The sequence below is a fragment of the Carassius auratus genome, chromosome 43 (assembly GCF_003368295.1).
Source record: "Carassius auratus strain Wakin chromosome 43, ASM336829v1, whole genome shotgun sequence".
NCBI classification, from domain to species: domain Eukaryota; kingdom Metazoa; phylum Chordata; class Actinopteri; order Cypriniformes; family Cyprinidae; genus Carassius; species Carassius auratus.
The window spans coordinates 11995121-12016433 of record NC_039285.1 but is presented as its reverse complement, the minus strand read 5'-3'; the positions used below and the strand labels follow the sequence as shown (position 1 = coordinate 12016433).

Below are 21313 nucleotides of genomic sequence, written 5' to 3'. Positions count from 1 at the left end.
TCATTAGGTTCTGTCATTCAGAAACATTACTTTTCATACCACTGCTATGCTGATGACACTCAACTCTACCTGTCATTCCATGCTGATGATCAGACGGTAGCTATTCGCATCTCAGCTTGTCTTATATTATTATATTATTTAAAAGCCATGCTACGTGTACTGTGTTAACCTAACTGAGACTTGTTATAGCACATACATATATCATTGCTTTTTTTTGCTGTTTTTGATTGCTTCCACTGTCCTCATTTGTAAATCATTTTGGATAAAAGTGTCTGCTAAATGAATAAATGTAATGTCTTAATTTTGTATTATAAGGCATTGACAGTAACCAAATATTACAAGCATTAGACACACTATACGGTTTAACGAGCACAGAGTTGAGATACTAATGTAGATCTTCCCAGCATGTCATCAAGTATGACATGCCATGAATTGTGCATAAAATGACCAGGAGCATTTAATAGACTTTACGATTTCATAAGTCAACAACAGAGTTTGTTTTGCATGTAAGAGTTTTCATTAGTGATTAGCATAAAACAACAGGAGAGCGTGTGCACGAACGGTTTAAAATACCTTGACTGCTCGTGCTGTACCAAGTACAGTCTTTATGCCTAAATCCATTCTAATCCACTCAAAATGTGTGGAGGTTTAAAGTAAGCCTCTGCGCTCACACACCTGCACCATCATGAGGGTCTTGCTGTCTCCGCTGAGCGAGCCCTGCAGCAGGTAGGTGAGACGCGAGTTCCTGAAGGGCACGTGTGAGTGTTTGGAGCGCAGGGCATTGATGACGTCACCCAGCGCAGACAGTGATTTGTTGATGCACTGAGCCTCACGCAGACGGCTGCCCTCGGCGCCGGATTTAGTAATCCGCTCAGAACCAGCCAGATCCACCAGATTGAGTTTACCTGCAGAAACAAAGAAAACAAGATTTACATTTCTGTTATTTGTGTGTGAGGCAGTTTAGATGAACTGTGTGTGTGTGTGTGTACCTGAGGTGCGGTGGCCCGTGGAAGAGTTGAACCCTGCCACCGTGACGATCAGGAGAGCGTGAGAGCGAGAGCTGTGCTCGTTTAGATTAGTGCACGCTGTCGCCCTGTTCACGTGTCCCAGGTCAAACACCTGCAGGGTCAAAGGTCAGTGGTTACAGATAATGAATTAAACTGAAATGGGTTGATGCTCGTCTCCATGAAAGACCCAGCTGCAACACCGATAACTGAATTTTTAATACCCTTGAATTACCATCACAAGAAATGAACAATACTAAATTACTGTAAAAATAGCACGTTTTTAAGTGTCCTTGTTAAACTACAGTAATTACAGCAAATTATGCATAATTACAATCAACTGATCTTAAACCAAACTATAATCCTAACCTTATAGCAAGTACATGTTAATTAACAACTCAACTTACTCAGTAATTAATTGCATAATTTCACTATAACAAGGACATCTTAACCCTGCAAAATCATAATCAGAAATATTTTTCAAATGTTTAAATGGAAAAGCTTCACAAAAGACTGATGTATCATGTTTGATTCTTACATATTAACATGATTTCTATAAAAACAATGATGTGTTGACAATCAAGTAAACCTAAGCTGCTTTAGTCCAGTAAGTGTTCATCTTGAAATATTAAATATATATTAAAAACAATATAAAAGTTATTCTTGCTATAAATTTACTTTATAAAAATCATCAAGACACATGAACCACAAGCTGAAGGGGGCTTTTTATTTTTAGATTTATCAAAAAAGAACCATCAATCAGATGATATTGTGTATAATGTTTTTTTTCAGCAAAGTTTTGATAATTTAGAGGCCCTAGAAATGTGCTCATCAAATATGATAAAGAATTTATATTCTTAAAATAAAGAGTAAACTAATATTTCATAACTATTGTTGTGTGTGTACTTTTAATGAAAAATTTACATTTAATGAGTATTTTTTTTAAGAGCAGAGTTTGTCTGGTAAGACAAAACAAGCCAAGACAAATTGGCCCAACAAAACAACTTTGTTGCTTTACCCAGGAAATAATATTCTGTTAACTACGGTGGTGAAATCTGAACATTTGTGGAGTTCATGAAGCTGGCACTGAAGTGTGATGACAGCTAGCATAACTCTGGTTGGCTGCTGTGAGCTTCACCTTGTTAATGTCCTCCACGCTCTCCACGGTGAACTCGGTGAGTCCTGGCACGTACAGCTGTCCACTGCCGTCCGGACACATCTTTATATCCAGCTTCTCACTGGGATTATCGCCCAACAGATTCCTGTTGGAATCAGATAAATGCAAACTAATTCATTTTATCTGTTGACGTCAAGGAATGTGTCAAACTTTAAGTGGGACACAGATTAATATTACGCAGACAATCTTAATCAGCACATACACATCAGTTCAACTTACACAATACAGCAGGAGGCATGATGGGAAAAGTGAGGAACAGACAGTGCAGAGGGCAAAGTGTGACGTGTGATCTGTTTATGTCTTACAGATGGCCTGAGAGATTTTAAATCTAATCTGTTTTTACATAACTGCTGACCGGCAGAATCTGTGGCAGGTCACACACACACACACACTTCACTGTGACAATTATATAAAAGAGTGCTGAACAGTGATGTATCTCACCGAAGTGTCTCATTGTAGATTTCCACCATGCTGACGGTGATCTTATAGTCCCAGTCGAGCTTTTTCTCTGACACTTCAGAGAAGAGCAGCCGCAGAGCACGCTGGTTGATGCCAGGGTCTTCAGGGACACCCTGCATGAAACACAGAGACATGTTACGGCTGATAGTTGATAAAGATTCTATGCGGTTTAAAAAAAAAATTAAAAATTAAAATAATAAAATTGGTTTAAATGTAGGTAACACAACAATGTTTAACAGTATGAATAATTGATATTCATTTAAAAATTTTCTTTTTTTTTTTTTACAAAAGATTACATTTAACAGGGTTATTCAACTACACCAAGAATCATAAAAATGCAAAAAATTGACACTTGCTTTAAAAACTATTTCTAAAACTACCATATCTATTTCAAATGAACCTGATTTTTTTTTTTTTTTCAATGATCGAAAAATATTTATTGAGCAGCAAATCAGCATATTAGAATGATTTCTTAAGATTCATGCGAGACTGAATTAATGGTTTTGCATCATAGGAATAAATTGCATTTTAAAATAAACCATTATTTTCATAATTCTATTTTGTAAAAAAAAAAAAAAAACACTTAGTTTTTTTTTTATCAAATAAATGCAGTCTTAATGGAGCATAAGAGACTTCTTTAGAAATACAGGATAAAAATAAATAAATAAATAAATAAAAACACTTCGAATGCAACTGACAAATTTGAAAGGGACAGACATCATGGGCAATAAAAAGTACTGTTACAGTGTTAAAATGAATAAAATATTATAAGACAGTACAACAAAAACCAATAAACAATATCAAATATTATTTAACACAACAAATCCCACTAAATAAACAATTTAGTTTAAATATCTATTTTTTTGTTACACTTTAAGGTGTTCTTGTTACACAAATAACTGTTATTACTAAAATAAGTAAATGTATAACAAGTGAAGCTGCAAAAAAAAAAAAAAAAAAGTTTAAAAAGGTCACAAATATCTTGTAGGTCCTGATGAGCTTGGTTTACATTACAGACAATTTATTTCTTTTTTTAGTTTTTTTGAAAGTGAAACTTGGGAACATGTTATGTACCTCCATAGTATAGGTCTTTCCAGAGCCGGTCTGCCCATAGGCAAAGATGCAGACGTTGAAGCCATCAATACAGGAAGTGACCAGAGACTGCACTTCCTGGAACACCTGTCCAATCACAGGAGAGGGGACTGTGATATAATAACTGATAGGATATACAACAGTATGAGAAAACTAGCTCGGGCACTAACCTCCTCCTGACTGGCCTGAGTGGGAAAGACTTTGTCAAGTTCAAAGGTCATGAGCTTGCCCTTATTGGACAAGTACAGAACAGCATCATCATCAGGGTCAAAGGTCACTTTGTTTTTGGTGTCAGCAGCATCTGTTTCTCCAGCACACACGGGACGTACTCGGCACAGCACACGAATGTTTCCTGAAACACAAGATCATGACGTCTTTATAATTAAAATGTCTCATTTCATAGAATCGAACTACATGATATGAATCGAACAACACATTTCCCAGATATCTCTGCGGTCTCACCTTTGAGGCGCACCAGTTCGTTGTGGCACTTCTTCCTCAGGTTCATCTCCCGCTTGTATTTGCGCAGCAGCTCTTGGTTTGCACTGCTCACCTCTCCAATCACCTGACAGATCTGGAATCACAGACGGACACGACTGGTGAGCTGCGGTCGGTCAGGCTGATGTGTCGTCAGCTCGCGTGCCGTGCGCTCACCTCCTGCTTGGCCTCGGTGATGGCTTTCTCCAGCATGTAAGGGAAGTCCTGCACCTGTCTCTTCAGACAGTTGTAGTCACAGGTGAGGGTTCTCAGGGCCGGCTGCAGCGTCAGGAGGTTCATCCGCACACCTGTTGGACAACAATCAAAAACTATTCAAGTAATAAACTACGGCAGCAAAGCTCATTGATTATTACGCCAGAATGAGACTATGGTTCCTAGACATATCAGTCGAGAAAATCGTAACTTTTCTTTTTTTCTGTTGGTCTTAGTTCACGATGTAACTAGAGAGGAGTATAGATTTAAATAGGAAAAATATAGAAACTCTTTGGTCATTTTTGAACGAGATGCTAACGGTCTAATCAGATTCAATGATTTATGCTAAGCTAAGCTAAAAGTGCTACCACCAGACCATCGAAAATGGTTAAACAACTGTTTAACTCTGGGGGAGCTGGAAAATGAAACAAAAAAGGTGGAGTGTTCCTTTAAGAAACATTAATATTTTTGTATAGTTTGTCAAGATTAGTAAAGAAAAAAGAAAAAAAGATATATATATATATATATTATATATATATATTATTCAGTAAAAAAAAAAAAACACTAATATAATTGCAAAGATTATATATATATATATATATATATATATATATATATATATATATATATATATATATATATATATATTTATTTATTTATTTATTATTCAGTAAAAAAAAAAAACACACTAATATAATTGCTGTACTATATTTAAATGACTAATAAAATATGGCATAATAACATTTACATATTTTTTATAATTACTAAATAATTTTTATATAGAAAACAATACAACAAATAGAACTACAAGATGCCAAATACTGTAGTTTAAATGTTTTCTTGTTGTTTTATTTTTAGGTGTCCTTGTTTCAATTTAATTACACAAATTAGTATAGAGTAATATTAATGAACAACATGTACGATTATAGGGTTTGGTTTATGGTTTATGGTAATATGAATAACAAGGTCATTAAAGTAATATGAATATGAGGGGAAACATTATGAATGGTCATGAAAATCCTAATGGTTTTTTTTTTTTTTTTTGACCTGAGGGTGAAACAGGACCTGGACTCAAACACATGGTTTCACCTGCTAGGTTCTCGTGGACGGCCTTCATCTCACTCTCGGCTCTGATGAAAGCTTCCTCGATCACTCGGTTCTTCTCCTCCTCCAGACTCTGCATCTCTGCTTCCAGCTGACCCTGAGCTCTCTCCATCTCACCCTCATACACTAGGATCTAGCACACACACACACACACAATTTTTAAAAGATGATTTACATAAGGTATTATAAAAGAGCTTTTACAGTGACAGATTAAATCGGCAACACACTGCGTTATTGGTTGCTTGTAGATGTTTGTAACTGTATCAAGAACACGGTCAGTGTAAAACCCATCGATCATAAAACAGATCAGCACATCACAGATGATTGTAGATGCACAGATATCCTGCGCTCCACCTTATTTAAATAAGTGGCTTTACTTCTGGCCAACAAACACCGTATTAAAGACGTCATGAACTACTAACCAGGGTCATTAGTTACTGATCTAATGCAGTTAGGTAAGAGAAAGAAGACCTGTGGGGTGGGTGGAGGGCTGATGGTCACACATGGGAAGGGCATCTGGGGTCACGCACCATCAAAACATATGAAGGAGGGGAGGGCAATATACCAAGATTAAGCGGTAGAAATTTGTTAATCAGTAGAGACTATTTGTAATTCAGACTATTGTGTATGTTGAGCAGGATTGAGTTTTGTTTGCTGCTTTATAGGCTTGAAAGGTTAAATACATACTTTTATGTGTCAAAATGACTGTCTTTACAAATATCCTCGCAAACCGTAATTTAAGTCTTAAGTGAAAGCAAACAGCTGAGAAAGAAAACGTGTGTAACAATATACTGGAGGCGGGCAGCTCTTAAAGTGACAGTGTCTGTCATTCATGTTAATCAAACAACAAAATAGAGAAAACCTTTCACTGCTCTTTAATAAATCACTTTTGTAACTTTATTAAGAAGAAATATATATTTAAATTTACACAGTGAAGGATATGCAATGTTTTTATACATTTGATTACTTTATACAATGTAGCATTTCTTATTTATTGGTTCTACTATATATTTCTTTGTCCTATTCCTATGTAATAAGTTTCTTATTTAAATCGCTGACCGTTTACTTGTCTTCAGTGAGCTTGAGTTTTTTTTATTTTTTATAGATACACTAATATTAGTTTTTCTGTGATCGTAACACTGGTGACAGGAATCAAGAAATGTCTTTGGTATCAAAATGTGTTATCATAAATACCTTATTTAAAGCAAAATAATTATTTTAGTATATGTATTTATCATTACCATTAAATTAAATGACTCAATCATGATATAAGATTTTGGTCATATCACCCACCCCTAATATGAAGTACACAACAAGGGTGACATCAACTATTGTACCCTGAGGGGAATGTGAGCTAGTTACTCTGCAAAATTTCAGGGCTTTATAGGTCAAAAATGAGCATGAGCCAACATTAATCTACATTTTTGTTTAGCACTTAAAATGGGACACGGTCTCTGGTAGAAATCACTTCCTATACCCATGACATTTTTGACCTTTAACCCCTGCAGAGTAATCTGGACGACCTTGGATAGCCCGTGGGTGACCTCGGTGTTACCCCCACCCACCGCCTGGGACAGCAGACCATACAGACGGCTGCGGTCTGTCCTCAGCTGCAACGCAAGTGAAGAGAGAGAGCTGTTAACCTGCTCCGTCACGTCACCAACATCACAGAGGCCTGAAACTAGAGCCTTAGGAGTTCCAGAACGCAGAAGAAAATAGATGGAATCCAGTCATGAAAAACTAATTCACACAATTAATCAAGTAGCCAAATGGACTAGTGTTTGTGAATATTAATGCGCAAAAAGAATGCAATGTAAATATGAGGTCTGATGTTCTGAGCATCTCTGTGTGAATGAGTGCCAGTCTTGTCTACTACACAAACTTAAACACACGCAATGCTTGTAGTTCATCATCACCATTTCATTTGATCATCAGATACACAAAGAAGCTCAAAAGGTCTTCACTCCAACCAGCCAAAATAAAAGTTTGAATTAACTTGAAATTATGACAGAAATATATTACTACTGTACAGTAATATTTTTTATAAAGGAATATCACACTTGTTCACGTTTTAATTTAACATTTACAGGAAAACTCTGTTGTGCAGCACTTCCTTTGCCAAAAAAAGGATGTTTTCAAATTCATTTCATTATATTATGCAAGATTAATTAAATTGGTAGCTTTATACATTCATTTGATTACCAGCATTTTTGATAAACGTGTATTAAATGAAAAAAAATAAAAAAATCTAATTTCCGAAGGTAATGGCCTATTATTGTTAACATTTAAATTAAATAGTTAAAGTCTTTATTCATTTATTTTAATTAAACCATTAAAACGAAACCCAGAAAATGTAAAACAGAAAACAAAGAATTTGGAGGGGGATTTTTTTTGTTTTTAAGGATTTAATAAGGTCCTCTTGAACTTACATCAAATTAACTCCCTTATGAGAAGACATGAGATCAGCATGTGGTCCCATGATAATGGAGGAGACAGGAAGTGAGTGTGGTACCTGCTGGCGGAGCTGACTGCTGCTTCTCTGAGACTCGTGCAGCTGCTGCTCCAGCTCTCGGAGGAGCTGTCTCTGAACACTCAGCTGCTCCTGCAGAGCCTGGTTACGGCCCTGAGCCTCCAGTAAAGCCTGCTTACACTGAGCCGACTCCACTTCAACCGTCTGGAAGAGTGAGAAACAAACATTCAAATTACTTGAACTGGGATAAGAATACAGGTGGATCTCAATAAACTGGAATGTCATGGAAAAGTTCATTTATTTCAGAAACTCAAACTAAAATAGGAGGGTTTTTTTTTTTTAAATGTGAGCCAAAATCTCCACAATTAAAAGAACCAAAAGACTTAAACTACTTCAGTCTGTGTGCATTCAATCAACTTCATACATGAGTTTCACAATTTGAGTTGAATTACACGGCATTCTAGTTTATGGAGATGCACATGCAAATGTCTGTCTATCGCTTTATTTACACTACCAGTCAAAAGTTTGGAATAATTATGATTTGTTCAAAAAGGCGGCATTTCTATAATCAAAAATACAGTAAAACAGTAATATAAATATATACATTACAATTTTAAAAAGGCAGGTTTAACCAATGGACATTATTCCAACATTTGACTGGCTGAGTGAGTTGGTGGACATTATTCGTATAGAGAAAGTGTGATTTATCATTAATGACAATTGATAGATTTATTTGGGAAAATCTGTATTGGACTATTTGCCAATGTGATCATATTATATCTTTTTTATTGTTTATTTACTAATTTTCTTTAATGCTTTTAGGTTATCACCACTGGAATCTTTCGATTACCTTTCATTAATTTAATTATTAGGAACATTTTTCTTTGAAACACCTAACAATATTTTATGTCTACTTGGGTAAATTGAATTTTTTCTTTCTTGGGGGCTCATGCAGTTGTAGGTGCTTACCTTATTTTATTAAACTAAATAAAATCAGAAAAACTTATTAAAAAATGCATTTCACACATTTACAAGACAAATGTTCTGCAAAAAGTCTCTATGATCGAAGTTCAAGATTATATTTGAATAAAAAGCCTGCATTCTCTGAAGGTCACACCAGTCAGCTGTAGACATCATGGAGGCTGCCTCATTTAAGAAAAGTAACCATTACAATGCACAGCAAGAAAGAAATGTTAATAATTCAAGGCTCACCAGGAATACCAGTCTGTTTAAAATGAGAAATCCTCAATGAGATATGCAGCCGACTGATTTGACTTTGAAATGAATCATTATGACGGCTCACCTTGACCTGGCGACTCCTCACCTCCTCGCCGTCTCGAAGCCGTGAGGTCAGCTGCTGCTGGAGCTCGTGTCTGTGCTGCTCCGTCTCCTCCAGCCGCTGCTGCAGCTGAACTACTGTCCCCGTCCTCTCCTGCACCTGCTGCTCCAGCGCAGCCAGCCGAAGCTCCTGCTCACGGCTCTCCTCGTCCTTACGACACAGCTCTCCACGCAGGGCCTCCACATCCTGAGAGAGATGGAGCATTATAGAACAGAAACACCACTACATTCATCGCACAAGAGTTATCAAAGCATCAGGTAATTATGCTCCCATCATAGAACTGTTTGAGTGGTTTCTGGCTGTGAGTACCTGGCTCTGGTGGCAGCGGCCGGGAGAACAGCTGGTCTGGGTCTGACTGGTCCTCAGCTCCTGTTTGAGCCGCTGGTTCTCACTCTCCAGCACCTCCAGCTGTTTCTCCAGATCTGTCGCCCCCTAGACACACACACACAAACATTTATTTAGCTGAATGAGGACTTCGAATGGTTTTATTATAAATACGATTGACAAATTCAAACCCAATCATTATCCACACCCCCGAATCTAAACCACTGGAGTGGAACCAAGACCTCCCCCCCACCTTTTGTTAATTCATAAGTGAATATATTTGGATCAGTTGATATGAGGAAATGTTCATTGCAGTAATTACACTCACAGAAAATATATGTGCATTGTGCATTGCATATACATCTCTGGTCAGTAAGATTTCATCATTCTTTTTCTAAGGCTGCATTCATTTGCTTAAAAATGCTGTAGAAACAGTGATGTATTCAAATAATATTCCAATTTAAAGTAACTGTTTTCTATTTGACTATTTTCTAAAATGAAAATTTAATTTTCAGCATCATTACTCCAGTCTTCAGTGTCACTTGATCTATCAGAAATCATGATAATATGCTGATTTGGTGCTATAGGAACATTTCTTATTAATATAAATGTTGAAAACCGTTTTGCTGCTTAATATATTTGTGGAAAGGTGATTATTTTATTTTTCAGGATTACTTGAATAAAAGGTTCAAACAGAGAGTATTTATTTGAAATGGAAATCTTTTGTAACATTATAAATGTATTTACTGTCACTATTGATCAATTCAACGAGTCCTTGGTAAATAAAAGTATTAATTTCTTCTACTTTTAACTTTTAAACGGTTGAGTTATTTAACGGTTCTTTTTAGGTAATGCATTGACTGTCCTGATTTTGTTAAAGAAAATCTATAAATAAATGAAATGTTAATGATTTTCCAAAAGAGGAAGGTTTTATTATATTTCCCTTTCTTCTGGCGACAAAGTTCCCAGTACAGTTAAGAACACCCACACCCATCTCAAATTTGGAAATCTTCCAGGGCTGAAGAGATAAATTCCCTGGCTATCAACTGAACTAGATCACCAGGTTAACCCTTCCTTCCCCAGCCATCATGAAAATAAATCAGGACGGCGTAATAAAGCATGAGCTCTCTATTAAACAATAGAAATGTGGTTCAGACACGAGTGGTGACTTCAGCCCACCAGGATCAGGGGTGTCCCTAATAACTCCGTCTCTCACCAGCTCAGAGCGCAGTCTCTCCACCTCCTGCGTCTGATCCACTAGTTTCTCCTCCAGCTCCCTGACCTACAAAACCACAAACCAACAGCATTCAGCTGAATCCCTTTACAAAAATGAGTTTCATGCATCCACCCTCATGATGCATCGATCTATTTTAATCTAACCAGACAGAAACAATGAATATCAATGCATAAAAGGTCACAATACAGTATATTGTGGCTGAGGAATGTAAATGATCTGGTGGTGCTCTTGTGAGTCTGGCAGGAAAGCTGATCTCTATTCTGTGTGTGTGTGTGTGTGTGTGTGACGTACCTGTGTGCGCAGCCCTGTAATGAGAGCGGGTTGTTCTCCCTCGTCTTTTTGCAGTTGCTCCTGGGAGTGAACTTTACTGAAATCCACAGGCCTCTGTGTCAAAACACTAGAGCTCCTCACACCTACACAAACACACACACATAAATAAATACACACGCTTTATGGCAAGCAGGAAGCTTTTTCTAACTTTTAGGACATAAGATGAGTAATAAATAGATTTATTGCAAATGTATTAGTTATTAATAAAATATACAGAAATAATTAATAAAATGTATAGAAATATAAACTATTATAATTAAAATAATGAGGAATAATAACGTCTAATAATAATATTGTTGTTATTTTGTAATGATGTAACAGTTTCATGTCCAACTTGCTTTTTATAAAATAACACTTCACCAAATAAATAAATAAACCATAAATAATAATAATAATACATAAAAAATAATTTACTCAACCTACTAATTTCTTTATTTTGCCATACATGTAGCTTTATATTTAATAAATATTATGAAATAAATGTATATATTTTTACATTTCTAATAAAATGTATAAAAATAAGAATACAATTCTAAATTGTATAAATATTATAGCTTATAATAATAATAATATATATAAAAAATGACTAATTTAATTGACAATTCTAGTCTCTTGAATGTGAAGCGTTTCCTCTCTCTCACCTGTAGGGGACACAGCTTGGTGGAGCTGGCCGTCCTGCAGTCGGAGCTGCTCCTGAGGTTGGTTCAGGAGGTTGAGCTGCTGGTCGTGTGTCTGCAGTCGCTGTAGCACGAGTCTTCTGGCAGCGTCTTCACTGTGCAAACGCGCTTGGAACTCACAGACTCGCTCTTGCAGCGTCTGCACAAACACAAGAAATCATGAATGCCAGCTGTACTAAAGCACCTCACACATCCTCAACCATGAGGGAGAAACTAAAGCAGACGAACCAGAAGAACTGTTAAAGAGGAAAGGGGTAGGTATTTCTGAAATGAAACCAGTAGGTTGATTTTTTTCCCCATTTATGCATGTCATCCCTAAGCCATATGACTTAATACATTTTATAATTCTCTTTTAATTTAAATATCTAATATAAAGTGTTCAGGTCACTCAGACTTTTTAGATATTAATTTTTATCTGTTGGCTCACGGTATGATTCTGCATTAACAGAGTGAACAGACAGGAGATCAACACAAATATCTGATCAACAGAATAAAAGTTTGGAATCAGAGTAAATGAAGACAAAATGAAAGTATTCCTTTACCTTCACAGGTAAGAAGAATGCTTAATGGGCAAGTGGCTATTCCTACTGAATTTTTTTTTTTTATGAAACCCAGACGACTACAAAACCTCTAACAGACGCATTTAAGCAAACAGGGTGGAACTATGGACATAAGCGACTTTACTGTAGTACAGTGTGCTTTTGTGAAGTTGACGTCAGAACGAGGCAAAGTAGCTCACGGCTAAACACAAAGACAGAATCAGAGGGAAGTACACAGGCAGACGTCCAGGAACAGGACAGAGTAACCTTCTGTACAGGTCAAACTGTGAGAAGGCAGCACAGAGACACACAAATAAAGAACGAGAGGGGAAAAGGGGAGAAGAAGAGCATAAAAACAAGAAGATCGGTGGTGTGAAAGTTCTGAAACAGCAAATTTAACAAAATAACAACCTCAAATATCAGGAAAATGTGCCCATACCAACTCATTGAGATGAAGTCATACTTGAAGATTTGAAAATCCTGTATTTGGGTGATTCATTAGGCTGGAAATCATTGCACCTCTACAGGTAACACTGCCTGCTCATCACAGACAGATCTAGAGAAGCACACACAAAGCTATCTCATGTCTAAACTATTGTTTGTATTGAGAAGAGCCATCAATGCATTGAAAAGCTGCGGCTGGGACACACCATACATGTGATCTCCAGCCAATCAGATCTCTCCTGCACTCATGGTATGCTGAAAAGTGCACTCAAATCTCACTCAAGATTGTCCTGTTCAGAGATGTTGATCCACCCCTGGAGATGAATTAGAGGAGGGCTGCACTCTTAATGTTTCACTAACTAACAGAGGATGGTGTTTTGTAACTCCAGTCGTATCTTGGGAGCAGTTTCACCAGCAGTGTGCAACTTAGCCTAGTTTTGATGCAAAGAAGCACTACGTTACAAGTAATGCATTTAAACAAGCCTCCGACCAGGAGTAACGTTTGGAATAAAACAACAGATTGATTGAGTTGCATCATATACTCAAGTTATACTTGACAAACTTCAGTCTTTCACACAAACACTACCGGTCAAAAGTTTGGGATCAGTAAAGAAGTCTCTAATGCTCATCAAGGCTGCATTTATTGGATCAAAAATACAGAAAAGCCCAGTGATCTTGCAAAATGTTATTATAATATAAAAGAATGGTTTCCTTTTTAATATCATTTAAAATAATTTATTTCTGTAACGCAAAGCTGAATTTCCATCAGCCATTACTCCAGTATAAAGTGTCTTATGATCCTTAAATCATTCTAATATGCTGATTTATTATTTAGAAATATCAATGTTGGAAACATTCTTAAAAATGTAACATCCTTGCTGAATGAGTTTTAATTTCTTTTGTGCATTACTTTACAGAGAGTTTAAACCTATTAACTACAATGTACCTTAACAACTCCTCGAAATGCAACCGAACAAAGTACAGAATTACTTACAACCTGGCTAGTATTAGTAATCTCTAAGCCTCCAGTGTGGACTTTACGTTCCAGTTTAAGCAAGAACTTATGAAGGGATGGTGAAACTCGACCCAAAATATCAGAGACTTATTGGGAACTCATTTTACTTCTAAGCAACCAATAAAACCCCCCTGACACCAACTGGCCCACAGATGTTGCCCTGAGGGAATCTTACACTGAAACACACAGAGCCTGTGGTCATTTACAGAGAGCCTCGGAGAAGCTGATAACATTGTTTAAACACAGAGCACAAAGGCAGCGCTGCCTGTTAGCTGTGATTATTAACCCCGTGAAACCAATTACGCAAAGATCACACAGCTACAGAACAGACCAGTCACACAGAAACCAGCTCCTGAAGGATCTGGTGAAGACTGATTCAATCACAACACTATCAGAGAAACAGATGTTGAGGGTTTAATGCATATTTATATATCGTACCATTCGAAAGTTTGAGTTGGTGGCTTGTTTTAATGTTTCTAAAAGAAGTCTCTTTTGCTTGCCAAGGCTGCATTTATTTGATAAAAAAATACAGTAAAAACAGTAAATTTGTGAAATATTTTTACAATCTAAATAACTGTCTCCTATTCTGATTAATTAAAAAAAAAAAAAAAAAAATGTATTTCAAAGCTGAATTTTCAGCATTATTGCTCCAGCCTGCAGAAATCATTCTTATATGCTGATTTGCTGCTCAAGAAACATTTCTGATGATAAGTGTTGAAAACAGTTGTGCTGCTTCATATTTTTGTGGATGCATTGTTTTTTTTTATTTATTATCAAATAAACACACACACTATAATGGGCCGTTCACACGACAAAGTTTTTAGACAAAAACGTGAAACTTCTTATGCGTTTACTTGTGACTGATCGTTTACGCGACAATGGTGTTTTGGGGACAGAAAACGCGTATTTTTGAAAACGGGAATCAAAATGCAAGTTTCTGAAAATGCCACAGTTTTCTTTTCCGTGTAAACACCCAAACGGGAATCTTTGAAAACGGTGAAGTCATTTGCTTGCGTAGTTCATGTTAGGTATGTAGATATGTGCAGTATATGTTGATTTTAAAGGCAAGCGTGAACAAACAGGATATGGTACTGCTGCTGCTTCAAGAGTTTGCTAACGCTTCTTCTGCAAAGTGTGGATTTACTCTAATATTACAACCAACAGTGGAGACACATCATATACATCATATAATCATCACTTCCCTACAGGTACTGTTTACTAACAAGGTGACAGCGCCAACTACTGGCCTCGAATACATAATACAGCATTTTTGGACATTTTCGTGGATGTGTCACAGCAAAACATTTTGAAAACATTGTCGTGTTTAAATGAAACTTTTTAAAAACTTTTCTGTTTTTGCCTACACCATTGTAAATGTGTCCTAAATGTTTTTACTTTCATATATATATATATAAAATATTTATAAATAAAATCTTACCCTAAGCTTTTGAATGGTAGTGTAAATGGTCTACAGAGAATCTGAAAACAATGCGCTGCAGTAAATCCCTAAACCTAGTTATTTACAAATGTAACAGTGGTGCTTGCCTTTTTGAGCACAACTTACAATATGAAACTGCACAGATTAATACTGAATTACTGAATGGCACTGATAAAGTCTCAGAATGCTTATAAACAATCACACTGGTTGTGCTCATCTCCGGAGGTCGTACCTGTATGAGCAGCTGCTGCTGTTCTGAGGTGGCTGCTTCAGAGAGGTCAGAGGTCAAACAGTGGCGCTGAAGGACAGAGTTGGGCAACGAGAGGAAGGAGCTCTCCTCTTCACCATCACTCATCAGGATATCCACGGAACTCGCTGAAACTACCAAAAAAAAAAAAAAAAAGAGAATGCTGTTAATTATTAATATTAAATAAAAAATTACTTAAAAATACTAAAGCTGAAGCACTAAAATAAAACAACCAAAACTGAAGTAAAACTACAATACAAATTAAACAAATAGTAATATATATATATATATATATATATATATATATATATATATATATATATATATATATATATATATATATATATATATATATATCCAAACCAAAAATAAAAACCAATTCAAAATATTAATAAATACTACAATAGTAAATAATGGATACTAAGAAAATGCTGGTCCAGATGACACAATGGCTTTGAGGGAAAACCTGAGCAACTGAATCATCTAAAGCAGCAATAATGCCTCATTCAACGTTACTGCATAAAACCCATTTAATAATTTCTCAGTTTGTGCTACTTAATAGAAATAAAGTCCTTCAAGTTCAGAACAACAGAATGTTAAGATTTGGGTAAAGTAATCCTGAAGATGCGGAGAACACATCAATCTGGTAAAGGTCCTGCAGGCTTAAGAGAAACCATTAACTAATGAGAAGATCACAGCCTGCTGCAAGTGATGCATTAACCTGGATTTTAATATGACCCTGAACCTTATCAAAAAACGACACTTCCTGTTTTGTCTGTCAAACGGCTGTCTGTCACACTCACACGGATGAGATGTGCGGTGCGGTTTATGATGACACAGCAGTAGAGCCGCTTTCGTAGAAGAGCGTCAGCCTGAATGCAAATCGGTCACCGCATCACGGCAAAAACCAGCCGCCAACACTCAGCCTCGACATTTTCCTGATTTTCCTCTTTGTTTGCTTCCCGTTTTAGTCCTTTTTGGTCATTGTCTCTCACACAATCGCTGTGCCTGTTGTTCTAATGTCCCGTGCAGAACAGAGCGCACTAGCACACACACACACATTTTCTGTGGCACACACAACAGTCCTCGTGTTCAGGCTCTGCTCTCATCTGTAAGGAGATTTACCCTTCTGTACCGGCACAGAGCACATGGTGTTCTCCGTTCGGTCTGAAACAGTCTGACTGTGTTTCTCCTGCTCAGTGGATAAGAACACATCGCTTGCTCTCTCTCCGATGACTGAGCCAGCAAGGGCTTTCACACACACACACACACACAAACATTCAAACTGTCCTCAGAAAAATGTTGCCACACCGGTTTTGAAGTCCACTCATGTGACAGTGCTTACCATCCAATGAGAGGTCTTCGTTCCAGAGCTCCTGCAGGCAGGGGGTGTGGCTGACGTCCCAGGTCTTTCGTGTGCTGTACATGACCACAGGGCCGAGCAGACCACACCGCTGGACCGGCTGGAAACACAGACCACATTCAATCAACACCCGACTAATACACATCTGAGAGAATACAGCATTAACCCTGTAGAGCCTGACATCCCTACTGAACCTAAAAATAATTTAAGTTTGAATACATGTTTTTTGAGTATCATTTTAAAAACATCAGGCTTTTATGACTCTTATTGTATTGATATAATTAGAACATGGAGATCATAAAAAAGTGGCCCAAGCTAAACAAATAACAGACTACCTGCATAAAATGAATATCAATATCAGCTGTCACTCTAGATCTCCCAATAATATATGTCTTAGTAAAGTGATATTTCAATGTTTAGTATTATGATCAAAGTTTTGTAGTTTTCATTGTGGGCAAAATATATAATACAATGCAATTCAGTGATGACGAACAACTAAACATTCCTCAAAAGCCCGATGTATAATGTTTAACACATTTTACCATGATTTTTTCTAAAAATGATGTATGGATAATCAAGTTTCTTCAGTCCAGTCAGTGTTCATCTTGAAATTACTAACAATATAAACTTTATTTGAACATTTACTTTAAGAAAAGAAAAAAACTAAAGGATTTCACAGCAAAAAGACAAATTGACTTGCTAAAAATGTGTCAATTATCAATCACATGACAGACGGCATGTATTAGTGCAGTATAAAGTCCAAGATATCTACCATAGTGGGCTGTGCAACAAACAAACACACAAACAAAAATACCTGAGACCTGAACTAAAACAGCCTCTCTATATCTCTGCAGTCACATGACCAGACGCTCCAATGACCGGACTTCAGGGCCATAAACAATCAGTGTAACAACAAATGAGATTAGATTGATCAGCCACAGGTCACACTGACAACACAAGAACCTGGACACCAAATGATAATAATAACTCATAATAGTGTCTTCCAATCAGAGCCCATCTGCTCAGAAACACAGCACGAAGCCGAGAGGATGACAGCAGTGCCTCATGATTAATCCAGCAAACAACAACTCCTATAGAGCGCCACTGTCGCGGTTCAGTTTGTTAGTATTTGCATAAATATGCACATGCAAATGTATTTGAATGAAAATAACAAAAACATGTAAGGGTCATATTTCATCCCAAAAACAGAAATGGTTGGGGAACCTACAAACATGAATGTTGAACTTGTTTTTGTTTTTTTAAAGACACTACAAACGCTGTTCTTTTGACCTTTTTCTGCTCAAAAATATCTGAAAAATAAAGTATCAATAAATCAATAAAAGCAGCACAGCATTGATAAGAAATCACCAAATCAGCATATTTCTGAAGGATCATGGGACACCGAGAGACAGGAAAGGACTGGACACAGAAAACCACTCTGCCCCAGTACAAAGGGGTCTTTGGTTTTGGATCCAGACTTGCAGAAAATCAGCCAAAGTCAGAGGCTGAAATGTAGTGAGCTCTGAATAGCAGCACAATCAATGAGTCTTGAGCCAACAACAAACACTAGTCACGCTGTGTATCTGATCCTCTTTGAGACTGACTGCTGCTCTCTCTGACACACACACACACACTCCTCCCGCTGTACTGTACTATCGGTCCAGCTCTCCTACAGTCCTGATGAGGCGCAGGGCGGTCCCGGTCCAGAGATCCCACCCAACCCAGCATCTCGATCTGCTCCGCTCAAAACAATCAAATAAACTGCTCTCAACCGCTTTATCTTCAAAATGCTGCTCATGTTGATCACATTGTTAGAAAGAAAAAAGCGTGCATTTACTATCAGGTTAGTGAAGACGTCCCGTCTCTCCACTGCTCTCTGAACTTCATTTCACCCATAATCCTCTAAACTGTCAGCAGATGACCTCTTCAGCTCATATTTTGGAAAACACTACAAGCCGTTTGGCTCAAACAGTGTTCAGTCTGTAAGATTTATTAGTCTCTTATGGCTGCCAAGGGATTTATTTGATCAAAAATACATTAAAATAGCAATATTATGAAATATTATTTTCACCATTTTCTATTTGGAAATATAACATGAAATGCATTTTTATGAGGGCAAATCTGTATTTTCAGCATCATTCCGTCTTCAGTGTCACATGATCCTTCTGTAATCCTTCTGATATGCTGATTTTGCTGCTCAAGAAAAATCTTATCAATATCAATATATTTTTTAATGCTTAATGAATAAAACATTGAAATTGAAATCTTTTGCATCATTAAAAATGTCTTTACGGTCACTTTTGATCAATATAAAATATCCTTGCTAAATAAAAGTTGTATAAAATGTTTTAAAAATAATAATAATAATAAAAATAATAACAACAACAACAACATTTGTTTGCCATTAGGCACATTACAAATGCCTTAATGAAACTATATTTTACTAAAATATTAAGTATAATGTCACTATATTTTACTAAATGTCACTATTATGTCACTAAAATATTAAACCACGTTTCATTTATTTAAAAGCAAGAAAGTAGAGGCACAATACTTCACAAAAAAAGTAATAATAGGATTTAAATGATAAAACTATAAACACTGTTCAAATTATTGAGACATTGTGGTTTACAAAGAGTTATGTAAAATGATCCTGAACCTGCATTCATTTTTCATTTAAACAAGTATAAATGAGCTTCCGGCTCCCTATCGACCCAAAGATAGTCCTTATTCCACCGAAGAAGAATCCTAAGAGCTGAAATCAGGCTCAGAAAGCTTGTGGACTCTTACTAGTCTCTGGAATAAGGAAACATTTCTCTCTTTAATCAAGGGGTTTTGATTATCTGACCACCAGAGGGAGCAGTAAACAACACAACAGACCTCAGTCACTCTCTCCCAATCACTGGATTCATTTAACATGAGGAAGTACGGACAGATCTGACATGCACAAACAAATATAACCTCGAACTATCCAACAGAAGTCACAGTAAAGTACAAAACATCACAGCTTCTCAGTTACCCCAGAGCCATTCTCTCTAAATGATGTTTCAGCAGAGCTCATGGTGCTCATGATGAAACCACACACTACGGATAATCATGCCATCCAGTCCTAGCATCCAAATGCTGGTGAAAACTGCTGTTTAGTTGAGGAAGAGCCAGGTTTATCCATCAAACTGACATGGTGTTCATCTTCAGGAGCATACTTGCACACGGAGGAGTGTGTGAATCTCATTAGCCTACTTCTGCCTCTCTCCAACTCCCCTGTGTCTCATCTTCTATTTTAGTTCCGTTACCCACATCCACCAACAGACAGACAAAAAAAAAAAAAAAACTGTTTTTTGAAAAAAAAAAAAAAAAACTTTTCCAGAGAAACTGCACTTAAAACAGCATTCAGAGCACTACATGCATCTGAATGCACCTGCGTGAGACGACAAAGCCCTTGAAAAAAACTCAAAAGAATATACTGAAATGAAGCAGAAGATTTACACAACATGATCTCATATTGAAAAGTGATTTTTATCTGGAAAAGGTCCTTAAAAATCCTCCAAAAGGTGCTTATTGGATCAAACATGAATAAATGGAGAGAACTGACGCTTCTATAATTCTCTTCTACCTGTGCACAATATGGAAAAACACTTTAAACACATTATTATACAAGTTTTTTTTCTTAATTAGTTAAGAACAAAATTAATAAGTGGAAAAAATATAGGCTAATCTAGGCTTAATATAACATTTTAGCAAATGACTGCACTTGGGTCTTCAAGACACATGAAGAACGTGATGTATATTCATATATATTGCAAAACTTCTAAATTGGTTCATAATCAGTTTTTGGAAATTAATAAAAGGCATTAATAAATTAAAATTAGAAGTATGTTGATGCTTTCTTGCTGGTGTGAATACAGCAAGGTATACTTCGAATAGAATACCTGGAGAAAATAGATTTGACCGATCCAAAAAGACTTGGATTTATACACTGTAAAAAACAATCTGTTAAAATCATTCACAATGTACTATATTAATATAAAATATATTTCCATATTGATTTTACCTTTATTTAGAATTTTTGCACATCATGTTGCGTTTTAAGACTAATGGAAAAGTCTGTAAAATTAAGGGACAATGTCTTGGCAGGAAATTACCTGCACGTTTAAATGCAAAAACTAAGATTTTAGACCGTCTGTACCAAAATAAATAAATAAATAAATAAAATAAAAAATACACTAAATTAGCTTTCTACAGAAAGAATGTAAGTATATAGTATGACGTCATGTTTAGAGCAATGCAAATGAGTGTATCTGGTGCTCAAACTAATTAAGTGAATTCATCATTGAAATATAAAACAGAAGCTCTTATTAAACAAT

At 36.4% G+C, this 21313-nt stretch overlaps 1 protein-coding gene across 6 annotated transcripts in view; it reads right to left on the bottom strand.

The window, feature by feature from the left end:
• LOC113061713 (kinesin-like protein KIFC3) overlaps positions 1-21313 on the bottom strand; it is a 38725-nt gene that overhangs the window by 4623 nt on the left and 12789 nt on the right. For 4 of the 6 annotated variants that reach the window (XM_026231088.1, XM_026231086.1, XM_026231087.1 and 1 more), the window contains exons 2-18: positions 16932-17049; positions 15572-15720; positions 11868-12042; positions 11188-11309; positions 10876-10941; positions 9645-9767; positions 9300-9521; positions 8039-8200; positions 5512-5659; positions 4387-4517; positions 4195-4306; positions 3903-4084; positions 3715-3819; positions 2623-2753; positions 2143-2266; positions 990-1119; positions 676-905 (exon numbers count right to left, since the gene is read on the bottom strand). In XM_026231088.1, the coding sequence (XP_026086873.1) occupies positions 676-905; positions 990-1119; positions 2143-2266; positions 2623-2753; positions 3715-3819; positions 3903-4084; positions 4195-4306; positions 4387-4517; positions 5512-5659; positions 8039-8200; positions 9300-9521; positions 9645-9767; positions 10876-10941; positions 11188-11309; positions 11868-12042; positions 15572-15720; positions 16932-17013 (2394 nt within the window). In that variant the 5' untranslated portion in view covers positions 17014-17049. Of the gene's footprint in view, positions 1-675; positions 906-989; positions 1120-2142; positions 2267-2622; positions 2754-3714; positions 3820-3902; positions 4085-4194; positions 4307-4386; positions 4518-5511; positions 5660-8038; positions 8201-9299; positions 9522-9644; positions 9768-10875; positions 10942-11187; positions 11310-11867; positions 12043-15571; positions 15721-16389; positions 16882-16931; positions 17050-21313 lie in introns of those variants that run through there. The other 2 variants (XM_026231090.1, XM_026231091.1) reach the window with 2 other exon arrangements.